This window comes from Selaginella moellendorffii, unplaced genomic scaffold (genome assembly GCF_000143415.4).
Source record: "Selaginella moellendorffii unplaced genomic scaffold, v1.0 SELMOscaffold_123, whole genome shotgun sequence".
Classification (NCBI taxonomy): domain Eukaryota; kingdom Viridiplantae; phylum Streptophyta; class Lycopodiopsida; order Selaginellales; family Selaginellaceae; genus Selaginella; species Selaginella moellendorffii.
The window spans coordinates 127,667-144,380 of NW_003314384.1; the positions used below are offsets into that span (position 1 = coordinate 127,667).

The 16,714-nt window shown below is 50.0% G+C and overlaps 6 protein-coding genes across 9 annotated transcripts; 3 read left to right on the forward strand and 3 right to left on the reverse strand.

The window, feature by feature from the left end:
• Positions 1-103: 103 nt before the first annotated feature.
• Positions 104-3,898, reverse strand: LOC9633443 (splicing factor U2af large subunit B). Of its 4 annotated transcripts, XM_024665560.1 has the most exons (20): positions 3,641-3,897; positions 3,409-3,549; positions 2,890-3,044; positions 2,702-2,830; positions 2,579-2,652; positions 2,297-2,364; positions 2,197-2,241; positions 2,086-2,145; positions 1,965-2,025; positions 1,798-1,910; positions 1,627-1,742; positions 1,469-1,567; positions 1,336-1,411; positions 1,200-1,288; positions 1,042-1,114; positions 873-977; positions 740-821; positions 623-690; positions 392-571; positions 104-342 (listed from the first exon to the last, which is right to left on the reverse strand). In XM_024665560.1, the coding sequence occupies exons 2-19, from the start codon at positions 3,535-3,537 to the stop codon at positions 419-421; spliced, it is 1,695 nt and encodes a 564-aa protein (XP_024521328.1). In that variant the 5' UTR covers positions 3,538-3,549; positions 3,641-3,897; the 3' UTR covers positions 104-342; positions 392-418. The 4 variants fall into 4 exon arrangements, with proteins under 4 accessions (XP_024521328.1, XP_024521324.1, XP_024521327.1 ...); XM_024665556.1 differs by having other exon boundaries at positions 1,965-2,145; positions 3,641-3,898; XM_024665559.1 differs by lacking the exon at positions 3,641-3,897 and adding an exon at positions 3,170-3,197 and having other exon boundaries at positions 1,965-2,145; positions 3,409-3,517.
• LOC112342910 (pentatricopeptide repeat-containing protein At4g02750-like) lies at positions 3,718-5,792 on the forward strand. Its single transcript, XM_024665527.1, has 2 exons — positions 3,718-3,840; positions 4,047-5,792. The coding sequence occupies exons 1-2, from the start codon at positions 3,718-3,720 to the stop codon at positions 5,790-5,792; spliced, it is 1,869 nt and encodes a 622-aa protein (XP_024521295.1).
• A 46-nt stretch (positions 5,793-5,838) lies between these two features.
• LOC112342926 (pentatricopeptide repeat-containing protein At5g27110-like) lies at positions 5,839-8,328 on the forward strand. The gene has a single exon (XM_024665555.1). It carries the CDS (start codon positions 5,855-5,857, stop codon positions 8,189-8,191), a length of 2,337 nt encoding a protein of 778 aa, XP_024521323.1. The 5' UTR covers positions 5,839-5,854; the 3' UTR covers positions 8,192-8,328.
• A 2,493-nt stretch (positions 8,329-10,821) lies between these two features.
• Positions 10,822-13,192, reverse strand: LOC9633407 (1-deoxy-D-xylulose 5-phosphate reductoisomerase, chloroplastic). The gene is made up of 13 exons (XM_002991729.2): positions 12,989-13,192; positions 12,870-12,936; positions 12,614-12,807; positions 12,463-12,549; positions 12,281-12,406; positions 12,147-12,209; positions 11,935-12,084; positions 11,806-11,873; positions 11,626-11,737; positions 11,469-11,573; positions 11,294-11,415; positions 11,082-11,228; positions 10,822-11,028 (listed from the first exon to the last, which is right to left on the reverse strand). Exons 1-13 carry the CDS (start codon positions 13,043-13,045, stop codon positions 10,860-10,862), a joined length of 1,467 nt encoding a protein of 488 aa, XP_002991775.1. The 5' UTR covers positions 13,046-13,192; the 3' UTR covers positions 10,822-10,859.
• Positions 13,193-13,715: 523 nt separating this feature from the next.
• Positions 13,716-15,208, forward strand: LOC9644093 (pheophytinase, chloroplastic). The gene is made up of 6 exons (XM_002991691.2): positions 13,716-13,978; positions 14,029-14,167; positions 14,226-14,396; positions 14,470-14,716; positions 14,769-14,860; positions 14,907-15,208. The coding sequence occupies exons 1-6, from the start codon at positions 13,768-13,770 to the stop codon at positions 15,166-15,168; spliced, it is 1,122 nt and encodes a 373-aa protein (XP_002991737.1). The 5' UTR covers positions 13,716-13,767; the 3' UTR covers positions 15,169-15,208.
• A 225-nt stretch (positions 15,209-15,433) lies between these two features.
• On the reverse strand, positions 15,434-16,289 carry LOC9633408 (CASP-like protein 2U5). The gene is made up of 3 exons (XM_002991730.2): positions 16,025-16,289; positions 15,803-15,920; positions 15,434-15,742 (listed from the first exon to the last, which is right to left on the reverse strand). The coding sequence occupies exons 1-3, from the start codon at positions 16,270-16,272 to the stop codon at positions 15,497-15,499; spliced, it is 612 nt and encodes a 203-aa protein (XP_002991776.1). The 5' UTR covers positions 16,273-16,289; the 3' UTR covers positions 15,434-15,496.
• Between the last annotated feature and the right edge of the window lie 425 nt (positions 16,290-16,714).

The window sequence follows — 16,714 nt, forward strand, 5'->3', positions numbered from 1 at the left end:
GAATCTCCACACGCTCCCAGCAGGAATCATGAGAGCTCCACACCCTTCATATACACACACACTACACACACACACAAAGGAAAAAAGAAAACACCAAAAAAGAGAAGATGAAACGAACAGTTTCCCACATTTCAAGCCTTTTTTCGAATCCAACCAAACATTATTAGTTCATACTACCAACAAAATGCAATCCTCGCAGAGAATCAATGTCCCCAGCACTCGGCTTCTGGGCTTTTTTTGCGAGAGGTATTTCGTCACTTCCTCCTCACACACTACTTTCTTATAACGTGCTTCTTCGTCGCGTCGTCGTCGTCGCCGGCGTTGCGATTGCGATTCTTTGTCCTGCTTTTGATGTTACAAAGTGGCAACCAGAGAGAGAGGCTTTTGGTACCTAGCGAGCGGGGCGGTGTTCGTTCCCTTAGCTGCTCGCCGGTTCGACGTTATACTCCCCCTGGAGGAACTTGTCCTCCGGGAAGTACACCGCGGCAACGATGTTGCCGCCGAATTTGCGCCCGTTCAGCGAGTTCTTGGCCTTGATTGCCTCTTCGATCGTGGCGTACTCCACGAATACCTGCAGCACAAGCTCTTCTTAGCTTTCCCTAGACGCGAGCCAACTGCGTACCTTCCCAACTCCTGCGACCTCCTCGCCGTTTGATTTAGGCCGAGGTAATACCAAAGTGGCCACGCTACCTGGAACCAATGCCGGTAACACATATACATCAGCTCGTCTTGAACGTACCATATTTTCCACATTCCTCTCGCATGTCCTCGAGGATCTCCTCGTACTCATCATCCTCCTTGAGCTCATCTGGAGAAACAACCTGCAAAGACGGAGTTCAAGACGCAAATTCTACGCCTAAGCAGCGATTCACCTGTTTCAAGCACACAACTTTGGTAGGGGTCTCGGGCATCGTCATGCCGTTATCCACGCCTGGCATCATCATGTTGTAGTAAGGCGCACCTTGCAAGGCAAGCTTCTGCCACGAAAGACACGGCATTAAAAAAAGTTACTGCAAAAAGACGAGGGATAGAGTGATCCACCTGAAGAGCAATCTGTTGTTGCGCCTGAGCCAGGACGTTAGCTTGGTCTGGCTTGGGCTGGCCACTGTGGACACTACGGAAAAGGTTAGGAGAAGATTAGACGATGCCGTTTGTTTAAAAGTGCTTAGAAAAATCTAATTCCAGACAGTAGATCCCACCTAGCAGTAGCTCGACGAACCGTCAACGTTTTGTCGCCCATTTTCAGCCCGTTTAAAGCAGCGCAGGCTACATCCGTAACAGCAGGATCCTGAATTTTGGCTTGCCACATAAGAGCCAGCTTATACACTATAGTACCTGGTAAACGCAAAAGCCGTATCCCTTCGAGTTGCCTGTATCGCGATCCTTTACAAGGTCGAAACCCCGAAGCGGCCTGCAACAGCCAGAGCAATTAGAGAAAATATAGGATAAAGATCCACGGGTTACTTACCCAAACGACTCGAGCAACTCCTTTATCTGACCCTCTGTCAAGTAATAAGGAAGTCCGCCGACAAAGATGCGATCAGGGCCATCAGCTCCGCCGGCGGCACTGGTGAATATCAAGACAGTTTCTTAGAAAAAGATCCTAAATAGAAAAAGTAAACATACCCAGGAGTAAGTCCGACTGCTGCAAGGTTAAGGTGAGGACTCGGTTGACTGGGACCAAGTGTCGCCGCCATCGAAGGGTTGTAATCACTTGGTCTTCTTACACGGACCGAGACCCCCTATGGAAATCACAGAATAAAACTAAGATTACCAGGAAAAAAAAAACAAATTTACCTCAAAAATGATACCATCTAAAGCCATTGCATTGCTGGCTTCTTCAACAGTTCGCATTTCGACAAAAGCAAATTTCTTCTCTTGGTTAATGTACACATTCACAACAGCGTCACCTGCATCCAAAACTTCCACATCACAATGTGCCCACAAAGACAGAATTCTGATACCAGGGCCAGCCGTATTTCCTCCAATAGCAGACATCACTTGGCTAAAAAATGTCGCGATAGTCTGTCCGAAATTAAAAAGCATATTTGAATATATATCAATCCCCCTAACTGAAAAAATCACCTGCTCATTTGCCAGGGGAGGTAATCCACCGACATACACACGGCGTGCATGCCTCGTCGCCTGAGAAAAATTATTTTAGCACATTCGTTACAACTTCAAGATAAGGCAAACCTGCTGAGTCATTGCTTGTGCTGGCATCGTCGGAAGTCCCGCAAACTGCAGGAGATAGTTTTGTCAGACGGCAAAATCGAACCACAAAAAGAAGACTTGCCTGAGTGCCCGCGAAAGGAAACATGGAAAACACCCCGGGAACAGGTTGAGTAATCCCTGGAAGTTGACCTACAAATACAAAGACAACACTTCACCACCAGACCAGAGCGTCAAAAGAAAGAAAACATTAATAGAAGGTCAAGGCTAAGAATATGAACGAGAGTTGAACTAATTGCCCACGTCGGCATCATGCATAGGGAAAAGAACAAGAAATGCGAGATACTCTATATGAACAACGCATCCAAGTCTACTTAGCTAGCCTAATTAAAGGTTGCTTGCAAACCTGGTGTAGTTCCTGTAACGACAGCGGCACCTGGAGGAGCCATGTCAAATCCGCTGGTTCTTTTGCTGCCACGACTTTTACAAAAAGGATTGATAAGTTGTTAATCTCATTTTATAAAAATACCTTCGTCGATCACGAGACCGGGAGCGGGAGCGGGACTTTGAGCGGTCTCGAGATCTTCCTTTCGACCGTGAGCGCGACCGATGCCTGTGACGACGCTCTCTTTCACGGTCTCGGTCTCGACTCCGTCTTCTGAGGAAGGAAACAGAAAAGATGCAAGATACAAAAATTATTGATATGAAAACAAAAACCTTTCGCGATCTCGAGTTTTGTGGCGTTCATCACGGTCTCTTTCACGGTCACGATCCCTGTCGTAATCTCTCTCCCTGTCATTCCTGCGGTCTCTATCATCCCGGTGCCTCCGGTCATCTCTTTCTCTGCTCTTCTCCCGCTCACGAGACTTTCGCTGTAAGGAAAACCAGTTGTGAGTCTGTCCAGCTAATAGAAAGAAGAAAAGAAGAAACATCCACTTTATGCATCATGCCAAGATAAATTCCCATGAACCGCATGGTGAACCTGTGTGGATCTTACATGGAGAACTGAGTATAAGCCCCTGAATCTACGCACAGAGAACAAAGCAACAAACAGACAGACACAAAAAATGAATAAGTGAAGAAAAAAAGAGAGGAAAAGCCACAACTTAGGCTACATGAAAATGCCTATTCAAACTCTACGAATGGAAAGAGAAGGAAAGATTGGGCGGAAGGAAAACTAAGGGGGCGAACAAAGGAAAAATTGTATGGATTGCACACTGCACTAAAAAACTCTACCTCACGATAGCGATCGCCGCCATTCTCTTGGCCATCGTAATGTGCTGGCTCGCCATAATCCCCGTGCCTGGCTCCAGGGGATTCGGCACCATCCTCATACGCGGCTCCTTCATACTCGTTGCCAGCCATTCTCAATCGTCACTGCCAAAAGAAAGAGAGAAGATCTCTCGTATGAATACCATGACCTAATCTCTCGACCCCAGAGCGGCTCCAGGGAAGAAATTTCGCTCACCTGCGATGCGTAGAAGCTGCCCTGCGATCTCGGCCCCTCCAAATCCAGGCCGCTCTCACAAGCTCCACAAATAGGCCATGGCGACTCCCTCCCGGGCCTCTACAGCTTCGATTCGCGCTCTTAGAAGCTGCTACCAACCTGGATTCGCCGCCGCCGCTCCGGCGCCCTGCCCCTGTGGCGCCGCGCCCCAGAGATTTGCGGTGCCGCTCTCAAGCAGCGCGTCTCCTCTGACGCTAAACAACACAACAAAATAATAGAGTAAAAGCCCCCCCAGACCTATCCCGAGCCAGTTAGCTCCGGGAATTATACGAGCCGTCGGATTGCTCGAACCTAAACTGGACCGTTAAGATGCTAGGGCTCTTGGTGCATGAGAGCTTCTTCTTCCTCTTCTTGTGGAGCTCTCCAGGTCACGCATCTCGCGAATCTACTGCGATCGTGTGGTAATTTTGGGGATCTCTCGGCGGGGCGGCGGATCCACAAGCGCGTCTTGGATCTCCAGCGGCAGCATGGCCAGGATGTCTTCCTCCTCAATCTCGTCATCGACATGTATGGCAAATGCGGGGGATTGGGGGAGGCCAGGGCGGTGTTTGATGCGATCGAGCATCCCAATGTCTTCTCATTCAACATTCTCATCGCATCCTACGCCTCGGCAGGGCTGCTCGAGGAGGCTTGGAAGATCTTCCATGCGATGCCGGGCAGGAATGTGGTGTCTTGGAACACGATGGTGTCGGCAAATGCCCAGGAAGGGGATTTTTCCCGAGCGAAGATCTTTCTGGCGAGGATTCCACAGCACAGCCTGGTGGCCTGGAATGCGATGATCGGAGGGTTTGCTCGAGAAGGGAGATTTTTGGAGGCCAAGAGGCTGTTTGATGCGGCCAAAGTGAGGGATGTGGTGATTTGGAACGCGCTGATCCACGCGAAAGCCGCAGTGACCGGGGGGATCGAGGATGTGGAGTCTTTGTTCTCGAGGATTCCGTGCTGGGACGTGATATCGTGGAACGAGATGCTAGCAGCGTACACCAAGCATGGAAGTCTGAATCGAGCAAAAGCTTTCTTCGATACGAGGATGCTCCAAAGGGATGTGTTCTCGTGGAACACAATGGCTGCTGCGTTTGCTCGGATGGTTCACCAGTCAGGGGCAGCAGGAAAGAAGTTTTTCGAGAGAATGCCACAGCACAACACGGTCTCCTGGAACAGCATCGCCCAGGGGCTCTCGGAGAACGGCCTATTCGACGATGCAAAATCGCTTTTTGAGAGCATGGGCGATCGCGACTCGGTGTCAATGATCCAGATGGCGGTGACTTACGCGCGAAACGGGCATCCGGAACAAGCCCAGGAGCTTTTCTCACGGATCTCCCCAAGAACAGTAGCGGTGTGGAACGCTCTTCTCTGGTCGTATGCCCGGAACGGGCATCTCTCCGAGACCTTGGCCACCTTTCACCGGATTCCCATGATGAATCGCATCACTTGCACCGTGATCATCGAAGTTTACGGCCGGAGCAGCCGCCTGGAAGAGGCCGAGACGCTGTTCTTCGAGAAAGTCCTGGAGAAGGACATGGTTTCGTGCATCGCAATGATGGTGGCATACTCCCACAATGGTCGCCTGGACGGAGCACTGGCCGTGTTCGAGAGAATCCAGCACTACCCGGAGGTGATGGTTTGGACTGCAATGGTGGCGAGCTACGTCCACAATGGAGAGCTCGAGATGGCCACTATGATCTTCCGGAAGATCGCTCTCCAGGGACTCCAGCCGGATGGTATCACCTTCGTCACCATCCTCACAGGTTGCAGCCATCTCGGGCTCGTGAGCCGGGGAAGAGAATTCTTTCGATCGATCGAGTCGGCGTTTGGGATGAAACCCGGCGTGGAGCACTACTGCTGCATGGTCGACGTTCTCGGGCGAGCCAAGCATCTGGAAGAGGCGGAGGAGCTCGTGAGAACGATGCCGTTTCTCCCCGACGCGGTGGCATGGAACACGCTGCTGGGAGCTTGCCGGATCCACGGAGATATCATGCGCGGCGAGCGAGTAGCCAAGATGGTCGCGGAGTTGGACGAGAGGAATCAAAGACCTCACTTGCTGCTATCGAATCTCTACACTTCCAGCGGCGATCTAGACGTAGAGCTCGAGTTACTAGCAGCTATGGTGAGCTAAAGGTTGGAATTTCTTCTTCTTCTATAAGCATCGAGATAGAGTAGCTCTTCTCTATTTCGACGATGTTGATCATGGTGGCCGCGAATTCTTGCTGGAATCTAGCACTCGCAGCGACGTCCTCGATCTTCCAGTATCATAGCAGCGACGCTGACGATGGAAGAATCCACACAGTGGTCCGGCGATCCAGGAACAAGATGACCAAGAAACGCGAGCTCCTCCAGCGCAAGGGGCGAATCTCCAAGGAAGAGATTGGCCTGGAGCAGCTGCTGCGGAATCCCGACACCACCACCTACGCGATCCTCCTCCGCCGGTGTGGCCGCGCTCGAGCGCTGGCAGAGGGCAAGCGCGTCCACGCGCAGATCTTCAAGACTGGCCACGATCGCGAGACGCGGCTGAGGAATCTCTTGATCCAGATGTATGGCGAATGCGGCAGCTTGATCGACGCGCGCAAGGTCTTCGATCGCACGCCGGATCCAAACATCTTCTCGTGGAACATCATGCTCGCAGCGTATGCCCACAATGGGCATTCCAACGAGGCGCTGGTTCTGTCGCAGAGGATGAAGGACAGTGGCGCCACCGTCGTCCCGGATCGAGTGACTTACGTGATCCTCCTCCACGCGTGCTCGAATCTGGGCGCGCTGCGCGAGGGGCGGATGATCCACGCGAGCGTCATCGCGAGCGGGATGGAATCCAACGTCGTGGTGGCCACCGCAATCGTCAACATGTATGGCAAGTGTGGTAGCATGGGCGATGCGAAGATGGTCTTCGACAAGATGCCCGCCAAGGACGTGATCTGCTGGAACTCGATGATCTCGGCCTATGCGCTGAATGGATTGGGCAAGAGCGCGCTGGATCTCTACGCGCGGATGAGGCACAGCTGCGTGAGGCCCGACGCTGGGACGTTCGTGGCGGCGCTGGATGCGTGCTCGGTGCTAAACTCGCTCGAGGATGGGAAGAAGATCCACGCCGCCATCGCCGCGAGCAAGCTCGAGTGGAATGTGATGGTGGCCACCGCTCTGGTGAGCATGTATGGGAAATGCGGCTGCCTGGAGCGATCCATCGCGGTGTTTCGCGCGATGGAGGTGAGGAACTTGATCTCCTGGACGGCGATGCTGGGCGCGCTCGCGCACAATGGTCGCGACGCCGCGGCGCTGGAGCTCTTCGCCAGGATGCGCGACGAGGGCGTGAGGATCGACGCGGTGGCGATGACAATCGCGCTGGACGCGTGCTCGCGGAGCCGGGACTTCACGCGGGGGAGGGAGATCCATGCGATGATCGACGCGGCGGTGGCGGGCAGGAGCTTGCGATCGATCACTCCAGTGCTCGCTGCCGCGATCGTCAACATGTATGCGTGCTGCGACGAGATGGATCTCGCGAGAGCGATAGTGGCGAGGCAGCGCGAAGCTCTCCTCTGGAACGCGCTCATCGCGGCCTACACTGCTCGCGGCCATCCCCGCGAGGGGCTGCGGCTCTACGCGGAGATGATCCTCGCGGAGAGGCGAGGAGCTCCGCCCGTCCGGCCGGATCGAAACACTTTCGCGGCGGTGCTCGAGGCGTGTGGATCCATTGGAGCCGCGGCGCTGGGCGAGGGGCGGATGATCCACACGCAGGCCATCGCCAGAGCTTGCAACACGGACGCGATCGTCGCGTCGGCCTTGATCGCGATGTATTCCAAGTGCGGCAGCTTGGGCGACGCGGTGGCGATCTTCCGGGAGCTCTCGCGGAAGAGGAGCGTGGTGCTGGTCACCACCATGATCGCGGCTTACGGCCACCATGGAAAGCTCGAGCTCGCGCTGGAGCTCTTCTGGGAGATGGCGCAGCGAGGATTGAAGCCCAACCGGATCACTTTCGTCAGCCTTCTCTCGTCTTGCAGTGCCGCAAATTCTCTCCGTGAGGCCGTGTTCTACTTCCAGATCATGATCCACGACTGTGACATCCAGCCGGGCGCCGAGCACTACCACTTCCTCATCGATCTTCTTGGGCGGTCGGGAAAGGTGGCAGAGGCCGAGGAGCTCATCAACTCGATGCCGTTTGCGCCCGGTTGCGGCGCTTGGATGAGCTTGCTGGCCGCCTGTGAGAGGCACTCGAAGGTGGAGCTGGGAAGAAGAGCTGCGGATCGAGTTTTCGAGATGGAACCAAAGAATGCACTAGCTTACTTGATGCTTGGGAAGATCTACGTCGCAGCCGGGATGTGGGACGAGCTCCTCCAGCTCAAGAAGCTTATGGAGGATAGGGGTCTCAAGAGGGAGCCGAGTGGTAGTAGTAGTAGTAGTAGTAGTAATAATCCTCCCACCACCACCACCACCACCACAGACTACCACCATTCTTCCTTGCGTGATAACGAGAAAGATCCACTGACTTTGAGGCCTCCAGCGTACATTCTTGGACCCCGTCCCTGACTACAAAGCTGGAAGAAACGTTTTAAGAGTGAACTCGATCGAGAAGTGCAAGCAACCAGTGCTTTTAGTTAAAAGAACTGAAATGTATATAGCAAAGACTCAACTTTCTTTGAATAGAATCTACCTCTTACACTTGATGCAGGTGATTTTTAAAGTTTTGTCCCTGCCCTCCATGATCCATTTTATATTTTGATATTGAGAAAAAAAATTTAAAATTTATACAAAAAATATATAACTTACAAATGAAATACTTTGTGATCACAAAATGATACATCACACATTCCACCACATGGAACTCAGCTTATGACGATAAAATAACATAGTCATATCTATAATTGCAATGAACTTGGAATATAAACTCATCCGAAGTTTATCAAGAGGTCAGCACTACATCAAATGGGTGCTAAATAAATAGAAAGCAATAGAACACAAAAGACATACCTCCCAAAGTAAAATGTAGCATATATGGTATTTTAGAATTTCTTTCTTGGTTTTGTGAGCCTTTATCATCTTCTCATCCATGAAACATCTATACTGGCTGTCCTTGTGGCCAGCCAAGGCATGGTCTGCAAAATGCTGCACTGCCGTCTTAGTTGCCATACCTTTGTACATTTAGAAAAAAAATCAATGCATTGCTTCGAGCATCCGAATACTGTTCTCCTGGGAGCTGTGGTCTATATACCACTCCCTGTATCTGATGAATATCAATCATCAGTCATAGATGTAAACACAAAATTACTATAGTAGTTGTAAGCGGCTGCGAGAGACGAAAAATGAACTGGCGGCACAGTGCAACCAGAAAGTGAAGTGCACAGAATGGTAAATCATTTACTGATTGCAATATGCCACCAGTTCATGCTTCCGAATCAAGAGCAGTAAGTGTGCATTGGGTGATCATCAGGTAGACTTATCTATATCTCTACTATCCTAGGCGTAGACCAATTAATACCCAGTAGCTTCTCGGATAGCGCCAAATCCAAGAGCTCCTCGCGGCGTGAGAGGCCATAGATCCAGATGAACCCTCTTGGTGATGATGGTATTGTCTCTGATCCAGGGCTGGAGTTGTTTCCATCGGCTAAAGGTTCAGGCGTTAAAGTAGCAAATAGGATAGAGGAGATAGATGATTCAAAGGCCTTCATTCACAGAGGAAATGGCACGGATGATTTCACATTAGCATGCAGCCCGTGTGATGGATCATGATCCCGGAGCAGTTAATCGGAAGCCATGGGCTACGCTGCCACGAAATGGGTCCATTCTCTCTGCTGCTCGACACATATCATAGCAATCCACGGTTGCTTTCTCTACGTCTCCTCCACCGGGAGCTGGCAGCCTCTGTTAGATGTTGAAGGGGAAGAAGACGTGGACCTTGAGTTAATGGATGGTCAAGAGGTGAGGGAGATTGGAAAAAGGGTACATTCCATCCGTCTACTACAACCCCAAGAATCGATCATACAAGGGCTTGCCGGTGGCGCCAGATAATGTCCGTCCTAAGGGTTTCCACTGGCACCAGGGCAGCTTCTCTTGCATACCTTTTGAAGAGTTTGAGGTCTTCAGCTGGCAGGGTGGTGAAGAAGGGTGGCAAAAGGTTGCTGCACATCCCATATACCAGGATGGGGTTGACAGATTAGTTTTGGTTTACGGCAGGTGGTCGCTACGCTTGCATATCTCAGGGGAATATAAGCGATCCGGATGGATCCGGACTCTGGTCGCTTCATTGTGGTCTACGACTTGGAGGAGAGGCAGTGGCATTACCACACCTTGCATGCTGATTCTGGATTTGGTATTCCAAATGTTGTTGTGTGCAACCGCGCTCCAGAGCTTGGTGATTTGGAGGCTACCACCACCTTCAATGCAGTGTGGGCTCGAGATCGTGTACTTCTGCAGCTACCGCCCATTTCTTCTGCATGACTTTTGATGCAATAGCATGTTAATGCTTGACAATGTTGTTTAGATTGAAATCCAACTCATGAAAGTTGGATGAACTTCGGGCATACATGATTTTTTCTCCTGAATGCCACATTTACTGTGGATGTGGATGATCAAGTTTGAGAGGCGAGTGACATATTCAAGTTTGTCTGGTCCCATGACATGAGACACTCTCGAAAGAAATTGAAGTTGGCGAAACAAAGAAAAGAGGGCAAAGCAAAAAAAAAAAGGAAGCTCAGGTTGGTTGGTCAAGAATGGATCGATGGCCTGTCCTTTGGAACACAAGACCATCGAGAGTCCAGACCGGTGTTCGTCCAGAGGGCGATCCAGTATGAGGTGCTGGAAACCATTCGGGAGATCCAGGAGAGGCAAAGGAGATCGAGAAGAACTTGCTGATTTTCCTCGACATGGCTGTGCTGGTGGAAGCTCATTGAGATATGATCGCATGGCGGCCAACTACGTGGACAGGGAACTCGCAGCCACTGTGCCAAGCAGCACCCAGAAGTGCACGCTCATTGCGATCATCCTGCTGCTGCTATGGTTACGACTCGGTTGTCAGCACCACGGACTACCACCATTCTTCCTCGCGTGATAACGAGAAAGATCCACTGACTTTGAGACCTCCAGCGTACATTCTTGGACCCCGTCCCTGACTACGAAGCTGGAAGAAACGTTTTACGAGTGAACTTGATCGAGAACCAAGAGCTTTTAGTTGAAAAAAACCGAAAGTGTATATATATTCTCATACCGGTACAGGTTGCGGAGGGGCCTGTGCCGCGACTTCCGCAGCGTAAATCCGGGCCCATCGGTCGGATGTGAGGATATCATCCAGGCTTGGCTCCTTGACAAAATCTCGCTTGTGCGTTTCGCAAGTCTTCTCGATCAATCTGATGATGTCGAAATAACCAATCCTGGAAACACAGCCATGAGAAAAGAATCCTTGGAAACTAACTATTTTGCTTACTTCTCGTCTAGGAAGAGCTCCACTGCTTTCTCGTTGGCCGCGCTCATGACTCCTGTCATTGTTCCTCCCATTCTTCCAGCTGCGTAGGATATGTCCATGGATGGATACTTTGCTCGGTCGGGGGCTTTGAACGTTAGCGATCCAGTCCTGTTTCAAAGCTCCGGTGTGACTAAATGTTTCCAACCGACAAGGTGATAAAATGTGAAGCTTACTTGACAAAATCAAGCCTTGGCCAGGTGATTTCTGAGCATGGAACTCTATCCGGCCAAGAGAGTGTGTAAAGAATAGGTAGTCGCATGTCAGGCCACCCCAATTGCGCCAGGATGGAGGAATCCTGTATTTGACTAGCTGTGTTAGTTGTGTGTTGAAGCATTCAACTCATATTACCTGTGTCTCGATCATGGAGTGTATAATGGATTGGGGATGGATAACAATGTCAATGTCATCATAGTCAGCTCCAAACAAATAGTGAGCTTCAATGACCTCGAGTCCCTGCCAGCAGAAGATGTTAGTTCAGCAGACAAGTATAAAAATGTTTTTTTACCTTGTTCATCAAGGTTGCCGAATCCACAGTAATTTTCTTTCCCATACTCCAGTTTGGATGCTTCAGCGCATCTGCTGGTTTGACGTCCTTGAGCCTTTCCACTGGCCAGTCCCTGATTTTTAAAGAGAAGTTCAGTTTGGATTGGTGAAGTATAACGACTGGTCAGTCGATTTTAGTTACCTGAACGCTCCACCAGATGCTGTGAGAACAATCCTACGCATTCCGCCCTCTGGAAGCCCCTGAATGCACTGAAATACGCATGGTTGAATGTTAGAAATAAGCACTGTTGGAGGAAAGAAAATACATCACCTGGAAAATCGCGGAATGTTCTGAGTCCGCAGGTAGGATGTTGATTCCGTGTTTCTTTGCAAGAGGTAGAACATATGGACCGCCGGCTATGAGAGTTTCCTTGTTGGCTAGAGCAATATCCTTTCCAGCTGCTATTGCTGCTACTGTAGGCTGCAAAGAATATTATTGTACATGTCTAAGTGCTTGAAGAACAAACTTTCGTGTACGCTTACCTTGAGGCCAGCACAACCAACGATTCCAGTCACAACTTCTACTGCCTCTGGATGACACGCTATCTGAAGAGCAAAAAAAAGCAAACACAAGAGGAAAACATAAGACCAAAAACAAACTGAGAAAATCAAAGTACCTGTACAGTTCCTTCGTCCCCAACGACAATCTCTGGTTTTACGTCAAGATCAGCAATGGCTTCTTTCAATTCGTCGATTAGCGATGCGTCTCGAATCCCAACCATGCTTGGTTTGAATCTCCTGACCTGTTGATTGGCAGTGTAAGCTCGTATAAAACAGATACGACCAATTCGTAGTTTACCTGATCAGCAAGAAGTGTAACGTTTGAGCCAGCAGCCAGCCCAACAACTTTGAATCTGTCAGGATTTTCCGAGACGATGTCAAGTGTCTGGCACAACACCACGTTAGCATCCTCATCGCTTGCATAGGAAACGAAGAAAAACAATTCTAACCTGTGTGCCGATGGAGCCCGTGGATCCAAGAAGTGAAATGGGCTTTGGTCCATCCCAGGATTTTTTTCTAGCTCCATCCACCATTGCTCTGCCTGGCCAAGCTGAGGGGGGACCATTTGACGAGCAGCGTATCTTAGAGGAACCAGCATTTCTTGAGCACTCTTGCGTACTGGAGGAGGTACCACATTGAGCGCCTGCAAACATGCAAAGCTAGAACGAATGAGTACTGTCGCTGTCGAAAACGTGTTTCACGCACCTGTTACTGCCAATTTCCTCCCTGTGAAACACGAACTGGAGCTCGAACTCAGCCGCTGCAAATCCCCCTAGAAAGAAATTTCCACATCCATGAGAAATCCCAGCTCCAGAAAACCTTACATTCGCCGTGCTCCCGATGCGCCCTCCAGCATTGCTAAAAACAGCCTCCAAAGCCATCGGCAGCTCCCAGAAATCGCTAGACGCGCGGTCAATCGCTCGAAATATCGCAGCGGCAATGCATGCCTTTGCAACGACAGGCCAAGAGCCCTAAACTTCCTTATCCCCTGAGCGATTCCTCTGGCTGTGAAGGGGGCCTCGCCAAAGAACTTAATACGTATATATATGCACAGCCTGGAATGCATCGGACCGTCCATCTGGTGCCCATTCCATGGTACCAGATGACGCGCAATCCCGCTCTGGACGATCCCAGCCGTGCAAACGTGGATCAAGCGAATCGTGACCGTGGGCCTAGCGCATGTTGTTTTAGTGAATGCTAGCGTGGTTGAATTGACCATAGTGTGGCGGTGTTGTTATAGTTAACAACCATTCGATTGGGAAATTTTGGTGGAACAAGTGTGACCTCAAGAATGGTGAGTAGCAATCGAGCAAATGGGTCTCCCAATTTTCTAAGTTTTGTCCATGGGATTGTATACTAATCGAGGACTGTAACTTAAAGCTACATGTCAACGATTCTCAACTTATTCGTGCCGCGCATGGCGACACACGCGGACATCCGAACAGGAAGATGCTTTTTTTTCCAAGAGACGAGATTCGAACCCATGACGTTTGACGTTTGTAATGGCGCCAAAGTTTTTGAATTAGCCCTAAAACCAGGTTAGCGCAAAACCCTAGTTCTTCCTCTCCACACGTTGTTGCTAGGGAATGTGGAGGAGCGATCGATGGCGCTCTCGTCTCCGCCTCCTGCCGCTGCTCGCGTGATCAGACCAGGTGGGAATTTGCTGCAAGGCGCTCGCTGGAGGAGCTCGATTGATCGACCATTGTTACAAGGAGGTATCACGAGGAGGATTTTCATCGATTTACCCTTGGTAGCCGCCGGATTGCTGCTGTGTAGGGCTGCTTACGCCGATACAATGGCTCCACATTATAGAGGTAAGAAGATTTGCACTCCAGCGATGAGCAAGGTGTTTATTTTCTCACAGGCCTCGAGAGGCTGCCTTTCAAAAAGGAAGGATACAACTTCTGGAAATGGAAAACACACCGAATTCATTACGTTGTCGAGGGCCAAGGAGCTCCTGTTCTGCTGGTGCACGGTTTTGGAGCGTCAGCTTTTCACTGGAGGTAAGCTTCGGAAATATAGATTTTTTCTATGGCATTTGTGAGTTTTGTACTCTCGCAGGTACAACATTCCAGAGCTGGCAAAGTATTTCAAAGTGTATGCAATGGACTTGCTGGGATTTGGACTGAGTGACAAAGCTCTTGTTGAGTATGATCCATTTCTGTGGAGAGAACAAGTAGCCGCTTTTGCTCGGGAAGTTGTCCAAGAGCCTGTGGTGCTTGTGGGAAACAGGTAAGTCCTACTACTTTCTTCTTTCGTTTTCCTGCATGCCTAGGATCTTAGTTTTCTTGGCATTTTGATACAGCATTGGTGGATTTACAGTGCTTCACACAGCTTCAGTTTATCCTGAACTCGTCTCTGGCGTGGTTCTTCTAAATTCATCAGGACAGTTTGAAAGTGAACTGAAAGAGAAGAAAGCGAAACCTGTTGTGGAAGAAACAGCACTAAGGAGACTAATCAATCCTATCCAAGAATGGGGAAGACGATGGTTAGTTTTCCTGACATTCTGGCAAGCCAAACAGCCTTCTCGAATCCGCTCAGTTCTACAAAACGTCTGTTATTCTCGTTTTCTTTTCTATCCCGAGTACTAAAACTTGCTACCAGGTGTACAAGGACAACGAGAACGTGGATGACTATCTTGTGGAGTCGATCGTTTTACCAACAAAGGACCCCAACGCAGCTGAAGTCTACTACAGGTATGCACATAGTCTTCTCGTGAGTGTTAAATGACTCGAGTTTCAGGATGATGTCGAGCTTTATGCTCAGGCCCTCGACGCTGACCATGGACTCGCTACTATCCAATCTCTCGTGTCCACTTCTACTTTTATGGGGAGTGTTGGATCCCTGGGTTGGTCCTGGAAAAGCAGAGAAGATCAGAGCCTTCTACAAAGATACTACGGTTGTGACTTTGGAAGCTGGGCATTGTCCACACGACGAAGCCCCGGGAGAGGTGAACAAGGCTCTGGTAGAGTGGATATCGGCAAAAGTATCGAACAGAGCCTAGTGAGCTTACTAAATTGAATATTTCTTACTTTGGGCCTGTTTTTCTTTCTCGCCAAGTTGCGTTTCGTGGTAGAGATTTTCTGGCGGTGAAACACGTGAACAGTTCCAAGTTTTCCACGCTCATCTACTTTGCAGTGACGCAAGCTTCTGTCACCCCGCCATTTCGGCCGCTATGATGGCCGTGGTTCACTCAGTGGAAAATGGAGCACTCTCGAACGCTGTCACGACTCACAAGCACTCTTCGGGCTCCACCACGCACAAGAACAGAGGTGAACAACTCTTTAAGTTTTTCCTTTAGTTTGATAGCTCTTTCAATCGAGGCTTACATTCTACCCTTTGCTGTAAGCAGGTCGTACGTTTGTGTTGCTGAAGAGGTAGTACGCAGAAATCGCCGCTGAGAATGCGAACAACACCGTCGAAATGAACGAAGTAACCAGCGAAGCTCCGAGCTGGTGACAAAACCGTCCGAAGAGGGAACAGACTTTGAGCCAGGATGCCTCTGGTGGTGCGTGAGCCCCCATATACGCAACCTCCGTTGATGCCGCAGCGGCTGCTAGGAGAACGTAAGTTATGAGCTGCAGACAAGAAAACGCTTCAACTCCCAATCTGATTGAAATTCTTTCAACAGGTGTGACCTGATCGAACACGAAGATGAACCATGCTATAGCCTTGGAGCGCTCGGCAGATATGATCGACAAGACCAACACAAGGAGCGTGTAACCAGCGCCGATTCCTGCCGCAGAGACGAGATATCTGAAAAGAAACCAGCGAGTAAACACAGTCGATAAGCGAACGAAACATGAGACGAACGTGAAGACTTAAGAAAGAAAGAGAGGAGAAAACCGTGAAAAACTTACACAAACGCCTTGGCCAAGTCGAAGCTGACCGTCTTGGTGATCGTCAAGTTATTGAAGCCTGGGACCTGAATGGCACTAGTCTGCTTATCCGTGATGAGAACGACCATGGTGACAGCGCAACACACAAACGCAGCGAAGCGAAGCATCAGATCCGTTCTCTTCAATCCTTTGCAGCCTTTCTGCTCCCCGGCAGAAATTGGAGGAGAGATTTGCTTGTCAGCAGCGACTGGAATTCGATGCTCGCTCATTTTCGCTCTAGCTCTGCTCGACTCAACGCATTGGTAAGCTACTTTGAGTTTAAATACTCGTGACTCTCTCAAGCGTGATTACTTTTCCATTGTTTTTTCCTTCCAGGGAAATACATCCATGGTCTTCCTAGTCACAGGTCAATGACAGCTAACGAGAAAGCGTCGCACGGGCATGAAGCAGATGAGTAGAAAGATTTTCTCCCCTCTTTCTCTCCACTCCTGATACTTTAAAGTAAATTTTTTCACAGGCGTTCTAGAAAAGCATCCGGCTTTTGCGTTCACACACACACTCGCGAGCGGCATGGTGGTCAACTTGGCGTCCGTAGAGCAATTCAGCCGAGATCTCAAACAGTGCGCCGGTACGAAGGACTTGAAACAAGGCCGGAAAATCCACCTTGCAATCCTCAGCAGCCAGCACCGACACAACACTTTCGTCTCCAAC

Excerpts from the sequence above, each read along its gene's own strand:
- LOC9633443 (XM_024665556.1), bottom strand. The coding sequence starts at position 3,537 with ATGGCTGGCAACGAGTATGAAGGAGCCGCGTATGAGGATGGTGCCGAA. Across the intron at positions 1,289-1,335 it reads ACGGCTTTTGCGTTTACCAG|GATCCTGCTGTTACGGATGT; the intron begins GTACTATAGTGT and ends GCCAAAATTCAG. Across the intron at positions 572-622 it reads AGGTCGCAGGAGTTGGGAAG|GTATTCGTGGAGTACGCCAC; the intron begins GTACGCAGTTGG and ends CTTGTGCTGCAG.
- LOC9633407 (XM_002991729.2), bottom strand. The coding sequence starts at position 13,045 with ATGGCTTTGGAGGCTGTTTTTAGCAATGCTGGAGGGCGCATCGGGAGC. Across the intron at positions 12,808-12,869 it reads GAGGAAATTGGCAGTAACAG|GCGCTCAATGTGGTACCTCC; the intron begins GTGCGTGAAACA and ends GCATGTTTGCAG. Across the intron at positions 12,407-12,462 it reads TTACACTTCTTGCTGATCAG|GTCAGGAGATTCAAACCAAG; the intron begins GTAAACTACGAA and ends GCCAATCAACAG.
- LOC9644093 (XM_002991691.2), top strand. The coding sequence starts at position 13,768 with ATGGCGCTCTCGTCTCCGCCTCCTGCCGCTGCTCGCGTGATCAGACCA. Across the intron at positions 13,979-14,028 it reads AATGGCTCCACATTATAGAG|GCCTCGAGAGGCTGCCTTTC; the intron begins GTAAGAAGATTT and ends ATTTTCTCACAG. Across the intron at positions 14,397-14,469 it reads GTGGTGCTTGTGGGAAACAG|CATTGGTGGATTTACAGTGC; the intron begins GTAAGTCCTACT and ends ATTTTGATACAG.
- LOC9633408 (XM_002991730.2), bottom strand. The coding sequence starts at position 16,272 with ATGAGCGAGCATCGAATTCCAGTCGCTGCTGACAAGCAAATCTCTCCT. Across the intron at positions 15,921-16,024 it reads GACTTGGCCAAGGCGTTTGT|ATATCTCGTCTCTGCGGCAG; the intron begins GTAAGTTTTTCA and ends GTTTCTTTTCAG. Across the intron at positions 15,743-15,802 it reads TCATCTTCGTGTTCGATCAG|CTCATAACTTACGTTCTCCT; the intron begins GTCACACCTGTT and ends TCTTGTCTGCAG.
- LOC112342926 (XM_024665555.1), top strand. The coding sequence starts at position 5,855 with ATGTTGATCATGGTGGCCGCGAATTCTTGCTGGAATCTAGCACTCGCA.
- LOC112342910 (XM_024665527.1), top strand. The coding sequence starts at position 3,718 with ATGGCGACTCCCTCCCGGGCCTCTACAGCTTCGATTCGCGCTCTTAGA. Across the intron at positions 3,841-4,046 it reads CCGCGCCCCAGAGATTTGCG|GTCACGCATCTCGCGAATCT; the intron begins GTGCCGCTCTCA and ends GGAGCTCTCCAG.